The sequence below is a fragment of the Tachyglossus aculeatus genome, chromosome 11 (genome assembly GCF_015852505.1).
Source record: "Tachyglossus aculeatus isolate mTacAcu1 chromosome 11, mTacAcu1.pri, whole genome shotgun sequence".
Classification (NCBI taxonomy): Eukaryota; Metazoa; Chordata; class Mammalia; order Monotremata; family Tachyglossidae; genus Tachyglossus; species Tachyglossus aculeatus.
The window spans coordinates 2,534,862-2,557,249 of record NC_052076.1 but is presented as its reverse complement, the minus strand read 5'-3'; the positions used below and the strand labels follow the sequence as shown (position 1 = coordinate 2,557,249).

Genomic DNA, 22,388 nt, shown 5'->3' with positions numbered 1-22,388 from the left:
AGGGGCCCGGGCTAATCGCAGCCTGGGCAATCCCCTATTTGCTACCAGCTCTGAGCTGAAGGACTCCGGACGCCGACCCTGTCAGACTGTCCCCCCCTAAAGGGGCAGCCCCCATCCTGAGGCACAGTAAGGGGTCCAGGAGGATATAGCTGAGGGCGCGCTCACCCCCAGTGCATTTCACGAGGGGCAACTGGAGCGGAGATCTTGGTAAATCAACCAGATGTCCTAGGCCGTACTTCAGGGAGACAGAGATTCTCTCTGATCTCCCATCCTCGTGTCTCTCTCCACTTCAATCCATACTTCATGCTGCTGCTCGGATTATCTTTGTCCAGAAACGCTCTGGGCATATTACTCCCCTCCTCAAAAATCTCCAGTGGCTACCAATCAATCTGCGCATCAGGCAGAAACTCCTCACCCTGGGCTTCAAGGCTGTCCATCACCTCGCCCCCTTCTACCTCACCTCCCTTCTCTCCTTCTCCCGCCCAGCCCACACCCTCCACTCCACCGCTAATCTCCTCACCGTACCTCGTTCTCGCCTGTCCCGCCATCGCCCCCCGGCCCACGTCATTCCCCGGGCCTGGAACGCCCCCAATCCCTCTGCCCATCCGCCAAGCTAGCTCTCTTCCTCCCTTCAAGGCCCTGCTGAGAGCTCACCTCCTCCAGGAGGCCTTCCCAGACTGAGCCCCTTCCTTCCTCTCCCCCTCGTCCCCCTCTCCATCCGTCCCATCTTACCTCCTTCCCTTCCCCACAACATCTGTATATATGTATATATGTTTGTACATATTTCTTACTCTATTTATTTATTTATTTTACTTGTACCTATCTATTGTATTTATTTTATTTTGTTAGTATGTTTGGTTTTGTTCTCTGTCTCCCCCCTTTTAGACTGTGAGCACACTGTTGGGTAGGGACTGTCTCTATATGTTGCCAATTTGTACTTCCCAAGAGCTTAGTACAGTGCTCTGCACACAGTAAGCGCTCAATAAATACGATTGATGATGATGATGATGATGATCACCCCAGAACCCCATTCTCTAGCCCAAAGGTGAGTTTTGTGCAGGCGATGGGCTTTATCTACCCGCTGATGATGTCTCTTCCCTTTCTGATGGATGCCCGGCTTCACGCTAGAAATCAGCAGTGCCTCTGACCACAAAGGAGGGCCAGGATGGGGTTGCTAATGAGCTGAGGACAGAATTATCATTGCTATTGCTTTTGATTGAACTTCGACTGTGGACTGAGCATTAGACCCAGCCCCTACTGAACTGTGTACATTTTGACTTATCCTCTGTAGTCGAACACACCACTGATGCTGAAATTCACCCACAAGCGCACGTGTGACTGAAAAGACAGACGAGGGTCCCGCAGGCTGGTCCCCACTGCGTCCACGATGCTGTGTCGCTGTCTTGGGCACTTTGAGGCCCTCAAGAATTATGAACTGCGGTCTCTGCCCTCGAGGAGTTTGCAGTCGGAAAATTCTACAAATCGTAAGTGTTATTAAAAATGCTCATAGGCAGTTTGATGAAGTGCCCGGGTTCCAGGCCCATTTCTGCCATTAATAACTGTGTGACCTTGGGCGCGTCACTTAATGACTCAGTTATCCCTGTGAAATAGGGATGATAACCTCTGCCTCTCCTTACTTCCCAGGGATGTTGTGAAGATAAAATTAGTAACATGGGAATGAACTTTGATTGTGTAGGAGGAAAGGAACTTAACCTAAAAGAACAGCAGCAGAGTTCAGTTTGCTTTTTTATTATGTTTTTTTGGAGATTGGTGTGCCGGCCTTCTGAATGAACTAAGGCAATCTTGTCAAACAGACTGTACTAGATTACTATTAAATATCTTCACCTTGTAAGTGTCCTTTTGCCTACGCCACCGTTCCATGTTCTTTGATCTTTGACTGCTAGGCAGAAGGAAGCTTGTAAAAACTGGAAACCAGAAAGGAGGAAGCTTGGAAAATCCCCTTGGGTTTGGGAGATTGGCTGGGTGCCCGCTCTGTCCTGGGGAGGCCTGCTCGGTCCCTTCCCGGCCGGCCCCGGTTCGAAGGTTAGTCCAAGGGAGGGATTTGATTTCCTCCATTGCATCAGGACCCAACCCCAAGAACCCCACAGCCTTTCACTGTCTCAGCAAGTTGCCCTGGAGAAGAAGAGGGAAATTGATTGGTTTGTACTTACCTGTGAATCCACCAGATGCCTTTGTGTCCACTGCTTTTATTTTCAGGGCCTCCAACCCCCATCCTCCTCAGCTCCTGCTGCCAAGGTCCTCAGCTCAGATGTGGCCACTATGTTGAAACGGGCGTGTGGAGGTGGAGACTCACAGCTCTGGATGGAGGTCAGGGATACCCCCGTCTCGACGTTCAGGTGAACTCGGGGTGTTTCTCCCAAACGGTTACCTGTGATGTCATCATGTTCCACTGGATGCCGGGTGGGATATGTGTGTCATCAGTGCATCTAGATCACCATCTGTGGTCACCCTCCTCCCACCCACTGATCCTCATCCTCAAGGAACACAAAAACACAAAAACACCCACACATCCAGACCACAGGCATAGTCCTCTTGAATCATCCATCCATGTGCACACATCCAGGTATTCACACAAATCCACAGGGAAACCCAAACCTAAACCAGCAGTGAAGGCAAGGGACCCTGGAAGGAATCCTCTTCAATCCAGGGCCACATTTAAGCCTTCCCCTTTAGAAAGGACGCAGGCAGTGGGTGTACCTCATCTCCCCCCTCCAACCCTTTTGTTGTATTTGTTATGTGCTTACTGTGTGTCAAGTAGTGTTCTAAGCCCTGGGGTAGATACAAGTTTACTAAGTTGGACACAGTCCCTGGCTCAGAGTCTAAGTAGGAGGAAGTAGGGAGTAGGATTTAATCCTCACTTTACAGTGAGGAAACTGAGGCCCAGAGAAGTTAAATGATTTGCCCAAAATCACACAGCAGACAAGTGCCAGAGCCAGGATTAGAAGTCACAGGACCCGGGTTCCAATACTGGCTCTGCCACCTGCCTCCTGTGAGACCTTGGGGGAGTCACCTAACTTCTCTGGGCCTCAGTTCTGTCATCTGTAAAATAGATTCTGAGCCCCACGTGGGACAGAGGCTGTGTCTGACCTGACTATCTGACATTTATCCCAGCCTTTGCTTGCTTACTTGCTTGATTGATTTGATAATGGTCTTCCCAGCTCACATGCTCTGATTTCAGTCATTCGTGTTCCTCTGGAGCCCAGAGGGCCATGAGGAAGTAGGGAGCAGGAGGGGAGCTTGGGACACAGTGCTTAACAAATATCCCCGTGATTATTAATATTACTTTCCCCTCCTCCTGGCCAGGCTCAGTGTTCTGCACACAAACAACATTCAATGAGTATAAATTCCCCCTCTAGACTGTAAGCTCGTGGGCAGGGAGCTTGTCCACCAACTGCATTACATTGTACTCTTCCAAGGGCTTAATACAGCGCTCTGCACATCGTAAATGCTCAATAAATACAGTTGATTGATTGATTGAAATACCATTGATTGATTGAGGGGAGCTGCTAAAAGGTTGGCCTGCCCTTATCTGGTGACTTGGACTCCAGCCCTATTTAAGCCTCAGAAATTGGGGGGGCCGAGCCTCGACCATCATGGAGAAGAGAAAAATCAGGGAAAGAGGGATGAGGAGGAAGTTGGAAGTTCGGCCAGCCATGATTCCCACCAGAGGGAGCCCATTCCGATCGATCAGTCGATCGACTGACATCGTCGTGGTAAGTGAACCGTCCGACCCGGGGAAGTGATCAAACACCACTAAAGCGAGTCATGGCCAGGACCAGGTGTGCAAGGACAGATGGGATTGTTTGGCCACGTCTTACTCCCACAATCAATCAAGGCTTCGTATTGATTGAGCTCCTGCTGTAGCAGCGCATTGCACTGAGCGCTCGGGAGAAGGCGATAGATTAAACCCAATCCCGGCCCTCGAGGAGCTTCCAGCCTAGTGGGAGTGGCAGATGTCACAATAGATTACGGAGGGGAGGCAGAAGAAAAAGCATCTACGATCTGTCCCTGAGTCAGTGTCTTGCCGTGTTCGGCCTCAGAACTCGTCCCCCAGCCCCAGAGCAGCCCCTCCGCAGTGCCGCTGGATTAGGATGCTGTCATCCTGGCTGCATCTCATCATCAGAGCGGAAGACTCCATTGGGTTTGATGGCACCCCTCGGAGGATAGTTACTCTACGGCATCGGGTCAGGAGAGGCTCTGACAAACACCTTCAGGCCTGCTGTTGACATTTGTTGTTTGGAAAGGGGTTCGGGCGACTCTATTTGGTCCCCATGGGAACAGGTGGCTAAGCCTTTAAGGCAAATGGTGGCTGCAGGTTGAGAAGATCAAATGGTTGTTATGGTGACCTGGGAGAAGACCAATCCCCATCAGGACCCGTTTTCTGCCTGGAAGCCCTAATGACCGGGCGGGAGGCCACCCGTTTCCAGGCTGGGAAGGGATATGAGAGAAGCGACACACCTGGTTGCCGGGCTAGCTCCCGGGTCAGTCCCCGGAGCAGAGAGGGCCACGGCTCTCCCCCAACCCCTTCCCCGAAAACATTAAAAGACGGACTTGGTCAGAGGTCGCTGCCCCGATTGCCTCAGGAGAGCAGACCAAAGTCAGGTGAGGAGCAGCGACGCTTTATTATCACGATCTCGGAGTCTGACGCGCAGGAAACACAAGAGGATCTTCTCCACTGTCTTCTGGAGGGGACCCAAGCGCCCTTCTGACCCAGCCCCCCGGGGAGCAAGGAGGTCACCAACGCAATGGGGGCCCTTTGCCCCTACTCCTCCGGCTGACCCACGAAGAGGCTGGGGACGCCCGGCCTTCTGCAGAGCGGGGGCCAGGGAGACTGCCTCAGGCTGCACAGGAACCCCACTTCTCACTTGCTTGTAAACAATGGGAAAAAGGAAACTCGACGGCTGAACTCACTACCAGACAGCAGCTGGAGTGGGAGAGGACCGGCCTCCGAGCCCAGGGTCGGGGACCCTCGGAGGGGGAAAGGACGAGATCATCCGGGAGAGGAAGAATCGGAACGATTCTGCGGGCGAGTAAGAGTCTGCCCCTGGGCCTGAGCCACCCTGTCCTTGGGCAGCTCGCGGTGCAGGGGTGGGGCACTGGGCAGCTGCCCAGATGCTGGACCACAGAACCAGGATGGACAGCTCCAAGAAGGAGAAGGTAATTTGTTCTATGCCACCTCCCCGGAAGCCCCTTTCTCCCAATATGCCAGGGCATTAATGTGGAAGAAGGGGACCGCAGAGGTGGGGAGGATGCTCTCTGGAGAATCTGATAGAGTCTCCCATTGGGACTGATGGATAAGCCCCAGGCTAGGATGTTGGGCCCGGGAACCCACACGGAGTTGCTGGTGTTCAGCACTCCCGTGCTCTCCTCCCTGCCGGTCGTGTTTTTCCCGGGACTAGGATGGAAAGGGAATGGTGGTGTCCCAGGATGGGGTTCCCCTTCTGGCTTCCTTGAATCCAATCAATCAATGGTATTTCCTGAACGCTTACTGCATGTAAAGCACTGTACTAAGCGTTTGGGACAGTACAATGCAATCAATCAATCAATCATATTTATTGAGCACTTACTGTGTGCAGAGCACTGTACTAAGTGCTTGGGAGGTACAAGTTGGCAACATATAGAGACGGCCCCTACCCAACAGTTGGCTCACAGTCTAGAAGGGGGAGATAGAGAACAAAACAAAGCATATTAACAAAATAAAATAAATAGAATAGATATGTACAAGTAAAATAAATGAATAAATAGAGTAATAAATACATACAAACATATATACATATATACAGGTGCTGTGGGGAAGGGAAGGAGGTAAGGCGGGGGGAATGAAGAGGGGGAGGATGGAGAGGGGGAGAGTAGACCTGTTCCTGCCCACCAGGTGCTTACAGTCTATAGAGGAACTGAGAGTCTAGGGTCTCTAAGCTCTCCAGCAGGTTCTGGGATCAACTTGGAGGTGAGAGGGGCCAGGGAGAGGCAGGGCCCCGGGAATTCCTCCAGACTCCAGGGATCTTCATGCCCACCTGCCCTATTGGAAAACCAGGGCTCCAGGATGCCAGCTTCCTCACGTTCTCATGGGGATGGAGAGGTGGCATTGCAGAAGGTAAAAGGAGGACCCTGGACCAGCCTTTGAGGCCCCACCCTGGCCCACCTCCTCAGCTCAGGTGCACACAGAGCAAGGAAAAGTTCTCCCTAAACTAGAGTTTGAGGATGAAAGAGTTTTTCCCTGAAACCCAATCTGGGAGTGGAGATCAGTCAATCAAAGAGTCAACCAATCCATCAGTGGTATCAATTGAGTGCTTACTGTGGGCAGAGCACTATGCTAAACACTTAGAGAAGGTAGGTACGAACTCTGCCCTCGGGAAACTCAGTCTAGCGGGATGTAAAGTGGCATTTGGGGGAACCAAGCTGCCTTTTCTGAATCCTTCTCCCACCAGGGAAAGCTACCTTTATGCTGTTCCCCTGCTTGCGTCTACATCCCGACGACCCGTCTGTGATGTGCCCTAACCTGTGGGAGATGGGAGGAATCCAGGTACCCTCATCCCCAAGTGGGAAGCCCATACAGAGGGAGGCTAATTCCCCTAGAGCCCTGCAATGGGGGAGATATTATTATTATTATTATTTGTTAAGTGCTTACTATGTATTGAGCACTGTTCTAAGCGCTGGGGTAGACAGTGCTCAGAGCACAGTAAGCGCTCAATAAATACGATTGAATGAATACAAGTTAATCAGGTTGAGCGTGGTCCCTGTCCCGTTTGGGGCTCATAGTCTAAGCAGGAGAGAGAACAGGTATTTAATCTCCATTTTACAATTGAGGAAAATGAGGCACAGAGAAGTAAAGTCACCTGCCCAAGTCACACATCAAGCAATTGGCAGACTGGGATTAAAACTCAAGTCCTCTGATTGCCAGGCCCGGGTTCTTTCCACTAGACCACCCTGCTTATAATAATAATAATGATATTTGGTAAGCGCTTACTATGTGCAAAGTACTGTTCTAAGTGCTGGGGAGGTTACAAGGTGATCAGGTTGTCCTACAGGGGGCTCACAGTTTTAATCCCCATTTTACAGATGAGGTAACTGAGGCACAGAGAAGTTAAGTGACTTGCCCAAAGTCACACAGCTGACAGTTGGCGGAGCTGGGATTTGAATTCATCACCTCTGACTCCAAAGCCCGTGCTCATTCCACTGAGCCACGCTGCTTCTCCTAGCCACGCTGCTTCTAACAGACCTGGCACTGAGTGAGGTCTGGTCAGCCCCGCAACCCGCTCCAGCCCCCCACTCCCACTCCTCTATAGTTATTTGGGACGAGTTGATCTTTATCACATCTATACAGTGTAATCGATATGCTGGAGCACTTTGGGGAGTCCTGGGGGAACAACATATATCTTTGATCTGGTTCGATTTCTCCCGTCAACATTTCATCCAGGTTTACCCTGGACATCTTCGGGATAATTCCCTGGCATGGGATGCCTCAGATGGAGGATCAGTAAAAACCGTCTCCCCGCGGTGCCCGCCGAAATCGCGGTACGTCTGCACGAATTGTTGGCCAAGGACACCAGTGCAACTGAGGGGTTGGGGCTCCTCTGTTCCCTTCGAGAAGCCACCCCCTAGTTGTCCCATGGTCACTGAAAAGTCCCACCAAAAGCCACCAATCCCCAGCCTTTCTCCCGCATCCCTGAGCAACGACCCTTCGGCTCTGAAGAGGTCACTGCTCAGGGAGGTCACAACCTGTGTGACAGGAGGAAATTAAGCAGGGGTCGGTTTGGATCAGTTCACGAACGAATGGTCCAGGAGAGTTTCTAGAGGGAAGGCAGCAATGGAGAAGGGGATGCTGAGGGGGTCCGTTGGTTCGTCCCTACCCTAGTCAAGTGGGGTCCCCATCTCCCTTGGGGACCGACTGCTGCACTGGATGGCTGAGCCAGTGGCTTGGGCCTTGTGGTCGCACATTGCCCTGGGCCATTAAGGATGGGTGACCTTGGTGCTGATAGATTCCGGGAGGTCTTCCAGCACCCAAGCCACTGGCACCTGTCGGGGGAACAGCCAGGAGGCAGGCCAAGACCTGCCGAAGGAGAGGCGCTTCATCGTGCCAGTCTCTGCTCCCCCTTTCTGTTCTGCATCTCATTCCTTGGGGGAAGTGGAGCGGGGCGGGACCAATAGGTCCCTTAGGGTGGGGGGCCAGGGATGCAGGCAGTGGCTAAATATCCAGGGACTCTGGGCCTAAAGAGTGAACCCTCTGAGGCCGTCACACCAGAGAGGTGGCCACCCACGATCAACCCCTTCTGATCCCTTGAGCCCCCACTGGCCCTGCTGCCAGGGCTGGGAGAGCCTTATGAAACCACCCTGGGGGCTCCGTGTACCCACAGTGGCGACCCCAGTGACACTATCCAGTGCAGGGAGGAGAACCGGGGGCAAAGTAGGGTAGTTTCTCTCCGGGCAGGAATTTTGTGCACTCACCTGGAACGGGATCCTCTAAACATTAACTCCGTCCAGGCAACGGGAGCGGGCCCAGGCCGGAACAAAATGGCCGGGAGACACGTGGGCCTCCGGGTGGCTTATTTATCATAAATCCTCAGGACATTTCCCATCGTCAATTCCCACAGCTCCCCTAAACCCAGCTGCCTTAACTCTCCTCCTGGCCCTTGAGGCGTAGCTCTGAGGCCCAAGGCGGGGATTTGAAGCTGGAATGGGAACCCATGAGTCATTTCGGGCACATCTGTGACAGAAACCAGAGAGCATCCCCTTCTCTCACCCCCTCCCCACCCCCAAGTCTCAAAGCAACTTCCTTTTGGCTTTGATTTAGGATCCTCATTAAAAGGAAGGCTCTTTGGGCCTCTGAGGGAGGGTAGCAAAGTCTAAGAGAAAGATCACAGGTCTGGGATGCCAAGTGGCAGGTCAGAGGATCCTTAATCAGTTGTAAAATCCCCTGGCTGGGATTATTGCAGCCCCTAAACGGGCCCAGCCCGCCCCATTCTGGACAACCAGGTGGGATTTAGGAGGCTGTAAGAGCAAGGAAGAGAAACAGAGGCCTTGGGAGGCCTATTTAAGTGTCTGGGCAAGTGGGAGGGCACACCCTTTCCCCAGCTCCAGACAGGGCCAGGTTTACACCATTCCAGTCAGATAAGGATAATAATAATAGTAATAGTGGCATTTATTAAGCACTTACTACGTGCAAAGCACTGTTCTAAGCACTGGGGAGGTTACAGGGTGATCAGGTTGTCCCACGGGGGGCTCACAGTCTTAATCCCCATTTTTCAGATGAGGTCACTGAGGCCCAGAGAAGTTAAGTGACTTGCCCAAAGTCACATAGCTGACAATTGGCAGAGCCGGGATTTGAACCCATGATGTCTGCCTCCAAAGCCCGCGCTCTTTTCCACTGATGTCCCCCAACAGCCCCGGTGTTGAGGGGTGCCACCACCCCACCCCCAACACCCTTCCCGGGCGGAATGTTCCCCAGGCCCTGCCCGAGCCCGTTTTCCCATTCCATCATCCAGGATCCAGAGAGCCTCTGGTCAGCACCCTCAGTCCAGACCATCTCCCACGTCACTCAGTTACAGTTGACCCTCGGGTCTCTCCGGGCCAAACGAACCCCGGTTCTCTTAGCCTCTCCTTCTGGCTTGCGTTTTCCAAACCATTAACCATCTCCGTGGCTACTGTATTTGTGCAGTTGGCCGGACTGGTTCCCTATTGACCCTCATCCTCACCGTTCCGGCCCATTTCTCCAGTATCCTCGGGGTTATTTTGAATTCTCTTTCTGTCTTCCAAGTACTTAGACCTCCCTGCTCCACTCCCCACCTCCACCCTCCCCTCCTTCTCTCGAGAAAGATCTTTCCACACTTATTCATGTCACTGGCGGGCAACTTGAGCACTGAACTCAGGAATGTCACTCCTGATATATTTAGAGAGTGCCCTCCTAACATCCGACTCTTGCGAAACCCGATTTTCCCAGAGTACAAGTCCAAAGCCTTGTTCAAATCAAGTTGAGGAGAGTTACAACTTTTGCTTCTCCCCAATCTGTTAGGCCCACCGCCCCCTTCTAGAAAGATGGATGAATTTGACAAGGTCCCCGGTACTTACCCAGCACCCTCTTCTCTTTTAAAGGTTTGCCAGAAGATTTTGGTATGATTTGTTCCCTGAGTTGACAAGTTAAGCTTCTCCCAAATCCCGTTTTCTAAGGTGGGCCCCGCAGCTAGGTATTTCCGAGGGCCTGCCTAGCTCCCCCGCCCAAGCCTGTTCCCCGACCTCCCTGAAATGCCTGGCTGATCGCGGTAATTTTAGTAATAATAGCATTTATTGAGCATTCACTAGGTTCAGTGAGCTTGGGAAAGTGCACCAGAGGCATGAGACGTGTTTCCGCCCAAGAAGAATTGTAATGAGAAGGCAGAGTAGAAATTGGTACAACTGATGGAATTGGAGTGTAAGTTGGTGGCTGGAAATGTCTCTCCTCTTCTTCTGCTTAATGAATACCAGTTTCCAGGGCTGGGGCTTTTCTTCACCTCCAACTGCCTCATTTCAGAAGTGACTGTGATCTGAAGGAGGGCTGAGGGAAGACGGGGAGGGACAGAGCGGGGAGAGAGAGAGATTTTGGAGGAATTTAGTTCTGGCTGCCACAGAAAACCATCTCTCATCACATCCAGTCCTGAGCAGAGTGGGGAAGGAGGGGCATGCAGGGCAGGGGAGGGAGGGAGGCCCACATTCAAACCAAGATTTATTTTTTTTAACCAATGACCCAAGCTGGTCTAATTATAGCCACCCTGAATTCCATGTCATCTCGCCTTGGGGGGAATGGAGAAATGAGATCTTTCTCACTGTCTTCAGCCCGGAGAAAGACATTTGCCCTATCCAGTCAATCAGAGGCATTCATAGAGCCCCTAGTGAGTGCAAGGTAGTGAACTGAGAGCTCAGGAACCATTTCAAGACACAGGATCTCTGTTTCAGGTTTATTATCTAATGAGGACGTCGGGTGACCGCTTACAGAAAATTCATTTGGGGATTTAATTTTAGCAGAGTCCAAAGCAGCCATGTCCCTCGGGCACCCTCACTGATCGAAGGCCTGGGTACCGTCTCCTGTTTCTCGTTGCCAGCAGGAATGGGTTGGCAGCAGCGTGTGGTCCTCACTCATTCCCGGAGTGATACATGGGAAGTGGGTGCCCCGGGTGACCACCGTTGTTTCTCTCTGGCCCCGGACTCATCATCCTGGTGAAAATTCTCATTTTCACCCTCAGGAAGATGAGAATGTGGTACCTTCACTAGGTGTGCTATGGCCCAGTTAGTTTCCCTCCTGTTTATGTAGCTGTTCTCGGGGGAGGCTACAGGGACTACGCTTCTTGAGCTGAACATTCTCCCCAAGCACCTGCAACTTTAGTTCACCATATTTAGATGGCCAGTCTAATACATTAACATCTTCAGGACAGGCCTCCACTACCGAAGCAATCAATCGATCAATCAGTTGTATTTATTGAACATGTACTGTGTGCTAAACACTTTACTAAGCTCTTGGGAAGGTACAGTATAACAGTGTAACAGAGCTGGTAGATATGTTCCCTGCCCACAAGGAGTTTACAGGCTACAGGAGGAGACAGGCATTAGTATAAATAAATAAATTATGGATATGTACATAATAATTGTTATTATTATTGTGTACACAATACATAAAATTATTATCACATTATATATTATTATATTATAATATAATTTATTATTGTTGCACTTGTTAAGCACTTACTATGTGCCAAGCACTGTTCTAAGCACTGAAGTAGATACTGGTTAAATGGGTTAGACACAGTCCCTGTCCCACATGGAGATCACAGTTTTAATCCCCATTTTACAAATGAGGTAACTGAGGCCCAGAGAAGTGAAGTGACTTGCCCAAGGTCACACAGCAGACATGTGAAAGAGCCAGAATTAGAACCCAGGTCCTTCTGACTCGCAGGCCAATGTTCTACCCACTAGCCCACCCTGCTTCTCCCAAGTGCTGTGGGGCGGAGGGAGGGAGGAATGAAAGGAACAAATCCAAATGCAGTGGTGACACAGAAGGGCATAGGAGAAGAGGAAATGAGGGCTTAGTCAGGAAAAACCTCTTGAAGGAGATGTGCCTTCAATAAGACTCTGAAGGTAGAGAGAGCGGTGGTCTGTAAGACATGAGAAGCAGCGTGACTCAGTAGAAAGAGCGCAGGCTTTGGAGTCAGAGGACATGGGTTCAAATTCTGGCTCCGACACTTGTCGGCCGTGCGACTTTGGGCAAGTCACTTCACTTCTCTGGGCCTCAGTTCCCTCATCTGTAAAATGGGGATTAAGACTGTGAGCCCCCCGTGGGACAACGGGATCACTTTGTAACCTCCCCAATGCTTAGAACAGTGCTTTGCACATAGTAAATGCTTAATAAACACCATTATTATTGTTATTATTATTATTTGAAGCACTGAGGCAACTGAGGAAAATTCCTGCTCCTCATTCTTAAAGTATTTATTAAGTGCCTTTATGCAAATAGAAATACTTTATACCTCTATCAATCAATATGATCCTGTCCTGGGTAGAGTACAATATATAGTATGAAGACACAGTCCCTGCCCTCTAGGAGCTTTCCAGTATAAATCGGACCACACACTGTACTGTCCTGATTTCAGCTCATGTCTATCTCCTCTGGACTGTAAGCTCCTCGTGGGCAGGGAAAGTGTCTGTTTATTGTTGTATTGTACTCTGCCAAGCGCTCAGTACAGTGCTCTGCACACAGTAAGCACTCAATAAATACAATTGAATGAATGAATAAACAGTGGGCACACTCCAAATCTGGGGTGGGCAGCCTGCAGCTGAGGTGGAATTAGAGATGGAGGACCCCTGGAATTTCCAAGCCTTGTTCAGGAGTCCCCAAGGAATTCCGATGAGTGTAGCAGAAATCTGACTGACCCTCTTCAGTTTGTGAGGGGCAGAGGGAGAAGTCAGGACAGAGAAGCCATGCAGTCAGCCCGGTGAAGCCACTTAGACTTCTCTGCTATCCCACAGTTGGGATGGTCCACCCCAATTTTAGCCTGGTTTTTACCACATTCCAGGCCCTTCAGTGTGGGGAAGTGCAGGGAAAACAGGCCCGCAGGAGCAGCATTGGGGAGAAGGGGGGTTTCCTCCGTGAAAAATGTCACCCATTCATCAGCACCAGTTGGAAAACATTTCTCCCCCAGCTCAATTTCTATCTGAACTGAGCTGGGTCCCTCCCGAACTAGGTTGGGTGGGATGTGCAGATTGGGGGGCAGGAGAGAGGAGACGGCTATGGGGACTGTCAGAGGGTGGGATGAGTCTCCATGAGGGCATGGATCCCTTAAAAGGTCAGTGGATTTTGGTTTTCACCTCAAGTTAAAGGGCCACTCGAGGCAGAGTATCTGTGACCTTAGTGACCCAGAGTTCTCGGGTGTGTGTGTTTGTATGTGTGTCCAGATGGTGTTTATCAAGGGGGACTTACTCTTGAGGGAGATAAAGGGGGCATGAAAAGCCGTGTTGGGGGAGCAGAGAGAGACACAGCGGAAGCCAGGATTATCTCCAAAGAGCACTGAAATGCCTCCCCTCCCCTCCGCCCTCTTGTCCCTCTCATGATGATGATGATGATGATGATGGCATTTATTAAGTGCTTACTATGTGCATTGCACTGTTCTCCTGTGCCCCACACCCCACTCTGGCTCCTGTTTCTTCACCCTTTCTCATGACTCCTCATAGCACCCCTGATGCTCTGCGGATCTCACCTGCCTCTCTGACTCAATTTCCCCTGTGTCTTCAGTCTGCTGCTTGGCCCCTCTAAGTCTGTCTTCTTCAGGATTTGCCTCACCCTCAACAGTCCATCCCTCCCAGGAACCAGGAAAAAGAGAAACGAGCTGTTTTCCCCATCTCGCTTCTTTAATGGAATCCTCCTTCCAAGCTTCCTTTTCCCCTCCCAGCCCCCTGGAAGACCGCAGGTTAGGAGCCCCCGTGGCTGCTACTTTGGAGAGCCCAGGAGCAGGGAGCCGTCGCAGGCTGGTGACCAAAAGCCTGGGGGAGCCCTCAAATTTGTCACAGCCCCTGTCTAGGGGCAAATGGTGGCTCAAGGTCAGTTGGGGGGGTTGGGAGGGGAAGCAGGTCACAGACTGGGGCCCAAAGAGGTTCTTTATGCAGCAGGGGGGTCTCTGATTCTGATTTAGGAAAGGGCTTTGGTGGCTGCAGGGAGAGGGAGGTTAGCCACTGGGTTTCAGAGCCCTGGCCGCGATAGGAGGTGATTGCAAAGCATCATCCTGACCCCTGACCCCTTGGAGAGGTTTCAGCTAATTATAGCCCCTCCTGGCATGCTCAGTGCTCCTCACAGCCCAGTCGCTCTCACCCCTCTTCTGGCCTTCCCAGAAAGGGTGAGAGAATCGGGAGGGGGCCCTCCCGAGAGGAAGAAGGGGCTGAGGGCGCACCGTCTGGAGTCCAGTGTCAGGATTAGGGGAAGGTGGGCTCATAAGATACCTGAGAGAAGTAATTTGAGTGATTGCAGGCCAGAGCCTCTGAGCAAGGCGTCAGGCCACCCCCTTCCCACCCCGTGGGTCACCCCTGAGAAGACCCCCGGGGCTATCATAGGCAGAGGAAGGAGTTGCTTTTGGGGAGCAGAAGAAAGCCTTCCTTTGGGCCCCTGCAGGGCAGGCCTCCACCCAGAGTGGGGATTCTGGGAATCCCTAGGCCAGGAGGAAGTGGATATGAAGAGCCACACTATTTCCATTGTTTCTGTCCCAAGCCCCAGATCCCATTTTGAGAACTGATTTCTGCCCTGGAGCTCTGGGGAGAGGAGAAATGGCAGCAGTGTTAACAAGGAAAATCTCTTGAGCCCAAGAGTGGAGTTGAAGGTGACCAACCTTCCTCACTGCAGTGTTTAGCTTTCCGTCTCGAGCTCTGCCCTTGGGCAGTTCTCCTGCCTGTCACCCGATGAGTCTGAGACAAAGGCTGTGTGAGAAACTAGGCTCGGAAGAATGCTTCAGCACCCACACGGGTCCTAGAGAGGGCCTTTTGGCTTGCCCTCTCTTCTGCTCGGCCACTCCCCGGGTCCCGGTGGAATGCCGGGGTGGAAAAGCGGGGTGAAACCAAGTGGTCTTGTTGGTTGGGGGAAACAGACAAGTCTCTGGAGTCTAGCAAGGCGGGCAGCCTGCCAACACAAATCAGACCCTCAGAACACCGACCCTGCTTGCAAGAAGCACCGGGCCCTGTGGTGGGCTACCGAAGACGTGATGGCAATCGCCATCTGCTCGGAACAGGGTGCATACCCTGCTTTCTTGCATGGATTTGCTACAGCCCTGTACCAAGGCAGGGGAATGGAAGTGATTCATTCATTCAATCGTATTTATTGAGCGCTTACTGTGTGCAGAGCACTATACTAAGAGCCTGGGAAGTGCAAGTCGGCAACCTATAGAGATGGTCCCTACCCAACAACAGGCTCGCAGTCTAGAAGGGGGAGATGTGATGACCCTGGTGATGCCGTAAGAGTACCAGGTGGAAACCAGCAGAAAACCAGATTGTATAAAATGGGACAAATGGGTTTTTTTTGGGGGGGTTGTTTTTGTTTTTAATAGTACTTGTCAAGTGTTTACTATGTACAGGCACTGTACTAAACACTGGGGTAGATAGAAGCTCCGCCACATGTCTGCTGTGTGACCTTGGGCAAGTCACAACTTCTCTAAGCCTCAGTTACCTCATCTGTAAAATGGGAATTAAGACTGTGAGCCCCCCGTGGGACAACCTGATCACCTTGTGTCCCCCAATGCTTAGAACAGTGCTTTGCACATAGTAAGCGCTTAACAAATGCCATCATTATTATTACAGAAGTGAATCAGGATGGACCCGGTCCATGACCCACATGGGGCTCACAGTCTTATTCCCCATTTTACAGATGAGGTAACTGAGGCACAGAGAAATGAAGTGACTTGCCCAAGGTCACACAGAAGACAAGTGGTGGAGCCAGGATTAGAAGTAAAGTCCTTCTGACTCTCAGGCCTGTGCTTTATTCACTAGGTCACCAAGCCTCTCAGCATGTCTGGCTTTTGTCTGCGCATCTGTTTTTCGGCTGGTCTGACTCTTCCCCTGCCCCCAGCATGCCCACTCTGGGCCAAGGCTGGGCCGGGCTCCCTGTGTCGGGGGGCGGGTCAGCTGGGGGTCCCTAGAGTGTTGGAGGTGGGCACAAGAGCAGAAAGCCCAGGTCCCCGTTGGGCCTGCCCCTCTTCCCTCTGGCCCTGAGCGGCCTCCTCCTCTGTCGCCTGGGGCAGGTGGAGCAGATCCTGTCGGAGTTCCGGCTGCAGGAGGAGGACCTGAAGAAGGTGATGCGGAGGATGCAGAAGGAGATGGACCGGGGGTTGCGGCTGGAGACCCACGAGGAAGCCAGCGTGAAGATGCTGCCCACCTACGTGCGATCCACCCCGGATGGCTCAGGTAGTCACGGCCTCGGCGCATCTCGTGGGGGCCCCCGGCCTTCCCAGTCCCCACGGGCCAGGCCCAGCTCCGGGGGCCTCCAGCTGCAGATCTGGGGGAGCACCCAGAGTCAGCGGTCTCTGAGGGGCCAGATGGAAATCTGAAAAGATCCCTACCCCTCTTCCTTCCGGGCGTCTCGCTCCTGCCGGGCCTCCCCTCCAGCCCCACGGACACCTCTGGTTCTCTTCCCTCTGCGGCCCTTATGACTCTGACCCCTTTCCCTCGGACCCACAGAGGTTGGGGATTTCCTCTCTCTGGATCTGGGGGGCACGAATTTGCGCGTGATGCTGGTGAAGGTGGGGGAAGGCGAGGAGGGGCAGTGGAGTGTGAAGACAAAGCACCAGCTGTATTCCATCCCCACGGATGCCATGACAGGCACGGCAGAAATGGTGAGCGGACCCGGGTGGGCCTCCTTCCCGATGGCCAGACCCCAAACCCTAGTCGGCAGATTGGCCAGGGCAGCAGGGAGCCCCGGGGGGGTGGACCCAAGCACTGGGAGAGGCTGAAGATATCCTCTCGAGACCCCGTCAGTCACTTCACCGAAGAAGCTTCCACACATAGGCAGCTCCAGCCCTGAGGGCTTGGTGGGCCCCAGCTCCAGTGGGAAGAGGGTGAGGGGAATGGGCTAGAGACCACTCCCTCACAGGTAGAGAGTCACCATCTCTCTGAGGAAGCGTGGAGGGAAGAACTAACCGCCGTCCGGGGCTCGCGGGGGTTGTGTTGGGTTCCAGCTCTTCGATTTCGTCTCCGAGTGCATCTCGGATTTCCTGGACAAACACCACATGAAACACAAAAAGCTGCCTCTGGGCTTCACGTTCTCCTTCCCCGTGCGACACGAGGACATCGACAAGGTCAGCAGCGGGGAGCCGGGGCTGGGCTGGGGCTGGGGCCGGAGGCCCAGCCGGGCACTGCTCACCCAAAGGGCTTTTCTCCTGTCCAAGGGAATCCTTCTCAACTGGACGAAGGGCTTCAAGGCATCGGGTGCCGAAGGGAACAACATCGTTGGACTTTTGCGAGACGCCATCAAAAGGCGAGGGGTGAGCGGGGGTGGAGTCGCCTCCCCCGTGACAGAAGGATCCCTAGGCCCCCAGAAAGCCGGGTCCTGAGTTCCCGTGAGCCTGGTGGCCCACAGAGCAATTCCTGTTGCCCTTTCCACTTCATTCCTCCTCCTCTTCCTCCCTCCCCATTCCGCCCCTTGCAGCAGAGGCTGGCTCAGCAAGGCAAGAGGATGGCGGGGAGGCTGTCCACCTGTCAATGTTAATCTATCGAGCACTTCCAAAAATCGTTTACGGACCGTGAAAGCGGGAGGAGGAAGAAGAAGGTGGAGAAAGCAGGAAAGAGTGCAAATACATCAGCATTTGACACAGTGCTTGACACATAATTGGCACTTAATTAGTAGCACAACTAGCTAGGAATATGTAAATAAATAGAGTCCTAGTTAGCTATGGTACTTATTAAGTATATATATATAAGTATTGAGAGAGAGAGAAGGGAGACTTGGGGGGCTGGCTGGAGCCCCACAGTTAACCCCTCACCTGCCCTGTCCTTGGGCTCCCCTGAGCTTGCTGGCATCACGTCCTTCCCTTGTTTCCCCACCGGCAGGACTTTGAGATGGATGTGGTAGCTATGATCAATGACACCGTGGCAACCATGATTTCCTGTTACTACGAGGATCGCCAGTGTGAGGTTGGCATGATCGTAGGTAAGACCCCCCCCCCACCGCCCCACCCCCCGTGGCCAGCCCTTTCTCCATCCCTTCCTCCCCGGGCTACCCAGTCATCCTTCCACTTCGCCTGCCCCTTCTCCCCTCCTCTCGGTCTTGGACCTACGTGGACTCCTCTGGAAGCAGCAGCTAGGTGTTCCCCTTCCACCGCTCTGAGGGTCTGGGTCTGTCTGTCTATCCAGAATGGGAGCTTCCCATCTAGGAAGGCCAGGGACCGTGTCCCTCCTACCCTCTGGGCCAAGCCAACCAAGCCCGAACTCTTTGTGACAGTCAACTCCTTCCCCTAAGGGGTTCTGCCCCAGTGGGACCCAGGTGGGGCCCGGGGTTGTGGCCACGAAGTACCTGGCATCATGACTGTTAAGGTTGACAGGGCCACTACGGTGCCATAGGTAGAGTGAGACTATTTCAGAAGCAGCAACCCCACTCTGCCCCTCTCCTGGGCTGGGCCGGGCCAGGCCCCCGGCTCCAGGCTGGGTTTTGACTTGGCCAAACCCACCCTGAGGGCGCCGGGGGCCCCCCAGCAGGCCCTCAGGGCCAAAGGTCACTGGGCTCCCTTGCCCCCAGGCACGGGGTGCAACGCCTGCTACATGGAGGAGATGCACAACGTAGAGCTGGTGGAGGGGGACGAGGGCCGGATGTGTGTCAACACGGAATGGGGGGCCTTCGGGGCTGCGGGCGAGCTGGACGACTTCCTGCTGGAGTACGACCGGGTAGTGGACGAGACCTCCCTGAACCCTGGTCAGCAGCTGTAAGGACCCGGGGCACAGCACGCCCCAACCGCCTCGGGCCCCTTGCTCCCCATCCCTCCATTTCCTTTGGGGTTCCCGCCCCACCCTGCCCCCCTCCCTGCCTCTGTCGCCCTTTGGGGGAGCTGGCCTGGGCTTCTGGCCCACCACCACGAGCAGGGCTAGATGGGATATGTTGTGCAGTGGCTGCTACACTTCTCTTCCTGGTGCGCTTAACCCTCCGTATGGAGAATCCCTTTAGAAGGAAAATCTCCATCCAACAGCTGACTAATCCAGGACACGTGGCTTCCACTTAACAAAGCAACCCCACCTCCCATGAATCCCTTTGGCTTTGTTTTAAAGAACTCTTTTGGAAAGTTGACTCAGTCAATCAGTGGCATTTATCGAGTGCTTATTGTCTGTGGAGCACTGTGCTTAGCACATAGGAGAGTACAATACAGCAGAGTCGGTAGACATGTTCCCTACACACAAGGGGCTTCCAGTCTAGAGGGGGACTCTTGACGAGAAAGGGGTCTTTTTGTTTGACTGCCCCTTCCCTCCCTTCCTCTCCCCCTTCCTCTCTCCCTCCCTCCTTCCCTTCCTTCTTCCCTATCCTCTTCCTCTCTGGAGGTGGTAGTTATGGCAAGGGAGCCTGTCTACCTCCAGCTGAGGGAGAGTCAAGGGTCCTTGTCCGGGGTGTGAGGGACAGGGAGCTTAGTGACCCAAGGATGGATAAGGGGCAGGAAGGGCAGGAGGCCTGGGCTCAAGGTTGGATACAGGGTGGGAAAAACTAAAGGCAGGGGCCTTGGGTCTGAGGGTGGAGGTGGTGCCCCAGACAGATCCACTGCTGAGCCGGGCAGTGACCTGCAATTTAGAGGGGGAGCCCTGACTCCTGCCCAGAGGGGCTCTGGTGTATAGGGGGCTCTCAAATCCAGTGGAATTAGGAGCTCAGGATGGCTCCTGACCCCCAGCAGAGTAAGAGCCCATTCATCAAGTCAGGCACACAGACACACTCTCACCCCCGATCCCCTCGCGGACCCCTTTCTCCTCTCTCTCTCTGCCCTGCCCTCAACTTCTCTCTCCCCTTCCTCTCTGTCCCTTCTCCCATCTCTCAATCAATCAATCAATCAATCGTATTTATTGAGCGCTTACTATGTGCAGAGCACTGTACTAAGCGCTTGGGAAGTACAAATTGGCAACACATAGAGACAGTCCCTACCCAACAGTGGGCTCACAGTCTAAAAGGGGGAGACAGAGAACAGAACCAAACATACCAACAAAATAAAATAAATAGGATAGAAATGTACAAGTAAAATAAATAAATAAATAGAGTAATAAATATGTACAACCATATATACATATATACAGGTGCTGTGGGAAAGGGAAGGAGGTAAGATGGGGGGATGGAGAGGGGGACAAGGGGGAGAGGAAGGAAGGGGCTCAGTCTGGGAAGGCCTCCTGGAGGAGGTGAGCTCTCAGCAGGGCCTTGAAGGGAGGAAGAGAGCTAGCTCCACTATACGTGTTCGGTCAAACAGAGTATGGTCTAGTGGAAAGAGCATGGGCTTGGGAGTCAAAGAATGTGGGTTCTATGCCGAGTGACTTTAGGCAAGTCACTTCACTTCCCTGTGCCTCAGTAACCTTCACTGTAAAATGGGGATTAAGAGTGTGAGCCCTATGTGGGACAGGGACTGTGTCCAACCTGATTAACTCGTATCTATCCCAGTACTTAGAACAGTGCTTGGCACATAATAAGCGCTTAGCAAATACCTCAGTTATTATCATTATTATTCCCAGTCACCCCCCACTCACACGCACAGGTGTACATGCGTGCACATACACAGACACACCCACACTGCGTGCATGTGGAAGATCAGCCCAGATGTTCCGGGGACCCCAAGATTGCCGCTGGCCAGGCGGGGTGGGGGTTAACGGGCCCGGCCCTGGCACCGGGCCGACCTCGTGCCTCTGCCCCCTCCCCAGCTATGAGAAGATTATCGGCGGGAAGTACATGGGCGAGATCGTGCGGTTGGTACTGCTGAGGCTGGTGGATGAGAACCTGCTGTTCAGCGGGGAGGCTTCCGAGAAGCTGAGGACCCGAGGGGCCTTCGAGACCCGCTTCGTCTCCCAGGTTGAGAGGTACCACCCCACCCCCCATCTTCCTGCCCTGGCCCCTCTGCCCCCCACAACGGGTCTCAGACCTAGGGAACCCCCGGGGGCCAATTGGCCGGGTGGGCAGAGCCCCGCCATTCTCCACGTAAACACGTCACGGATCCCGTGCCAGCCCCCACTCCCCACGTCACCACACATACACACACACTGCAGCTTGGCTGGACACGGCCCTCCCCACCCTCCCCGCCCCAGCGCCTGCGGAGATCGTAAGCAGATCTACAACCTCCTGAGCACCCTGGGGCTGCGGCCCTCGCCCGCGGACTGCGACATCGTGCGCCTGGCCTGCGAGAGCGTCTCCACACGTGCCGCCCAGATGTGCTCGGCCGGGCTGGCCGGCGTCATCAACCGCATGCGGGAGAGCCGCCTGGGGGAACTCCCGCGAATCACCGTGGGCGTGGACGGCTCCGTCTACAAGCTGCACCCCAGGTGAGGCCTTCCCCGAGGAAGGGGGGACCCCGGGCCTTCGGGAGGCCCCGCCTGGGAGTAACCCCGTCGCCATGGACGTGTCTTCCCAGTTTCAAAGAGCGTTTCCACGCCAGCGTGCGGCAGCTGGCACCCTGCTGCGAAATCACCTTCATCCAGTCCGAGGAGGGCAGCGGCCGGGGCGCGGCCCTCGTGTCCGCCGTGGCCTGCAAGAAGGCCTGCATGCTCGCCCAGTGACTGGGGACGCCCCCGCCCACCCGGGCTCCCTCGATCCCCCGCTCCGCATCTGTTTCAAGGAAGCGGGATCTGAGGGAGGCGTGCCCCCCTGCCCCCCCATGGAGCCCCATCTCCTTGCCCTGGGGTGGGGACGAGATCCCCCGGGGCTGGCTCTTGGGGCGGTCACTCCTCTCCCCCGCACGGGTCAGGCTTTGTGACTTATCGCCCCTCTGAGCCCCTGGAGCCGGGCAAGCGGCCGATGGAATAGGAATCTGGAGTCAGGATGAACCCACAGCCCCCAGGCTCCTTCCTACCCCCTGTCCAGGGCCAGGGCCCACACCCGGGCTGTTGCCTTGGAAACAGGTCTCCAGCTGCCCTCCCACTCCCGGCTGTCCTGGGCCCCCGGGGACCATCCAGGGTCCGTCAGGCCCCAGGTACCCGGGCGAGCATCAGGGCAGAGCTGCAGGCGGCTGGCGGCGGGGGCTGCTCCACCAGTCAGGCCAGGGGTCTTGATCCTTCATGGCTTGCCATCTTCCCAGCATGGGCCCCGAGAGGAGAGCCAGGAACCCATTGCTGGCTGCCAGTCCACCGCCGGCATCCCGACAGTAGAATCAGCCGCAGCCTGGTGTCCCATTTGTGCCAAGGTTTCTCCTCCTCTCGACCCTTGGGCT

General features: G+C 53.9%; 1 protein-coding gene and 1 long non-coding RNA gene across 2 annotated transcripts; one reads left to right on the top strand and one right to left on the bottom strand.

The window, feature by feature from the left end:
- Nucleotides 1–1,733: 1,733 nt before the first annotated feature.
- On the bottom strand, nt 1,734–2,351 carry LOC119934001. Its single transcript, XR_005452832.1, has 2 exons — nt 2,172–2,351; nt 1,734–1,925 (listed from the first exon to the last, which is right to left on the bottom strand). It is a non-coding gene; the product is annotated as an uncharacterized LOC119934001 (long non-coding RNA).
- A 1,323-nt stretch (nt 2,352–3,674) lies between these two features.
- On the top strand, nt 3,675–21,738 carry GCK (glucokinase). The gene is made up of 19 exons (XM_038753508.1): nt 3,675–3,734; nt 4,062–4,205; nt 4,939–5,051; nt 5,096–5,178; nt 6,450–6,544; nt 7,439–7,536; nt 8,376–8,425; nt 9,403–9,520; nt 13,932–14,079; nt 15,114–15,317; nt 16,260–16,422; nt 16,696–16,850; nt 17,193–17,312; nt 17,403–17,498; nt 18,064–18,163; nt 18,749–18,932; nt 20,890–21,045; nt 21,271–21,504; nt 21,594–21,738. Exons 1-19 carry the CDS (start codon nt 3,675–3,677, stop codon nt 21,736–21,738), a joined length of 2,466 nt encoding a protein of 821 aa, XP_038609436.1.
- Nucleotides 21,739–22,388: the final 650 nt, after the last annotated feature.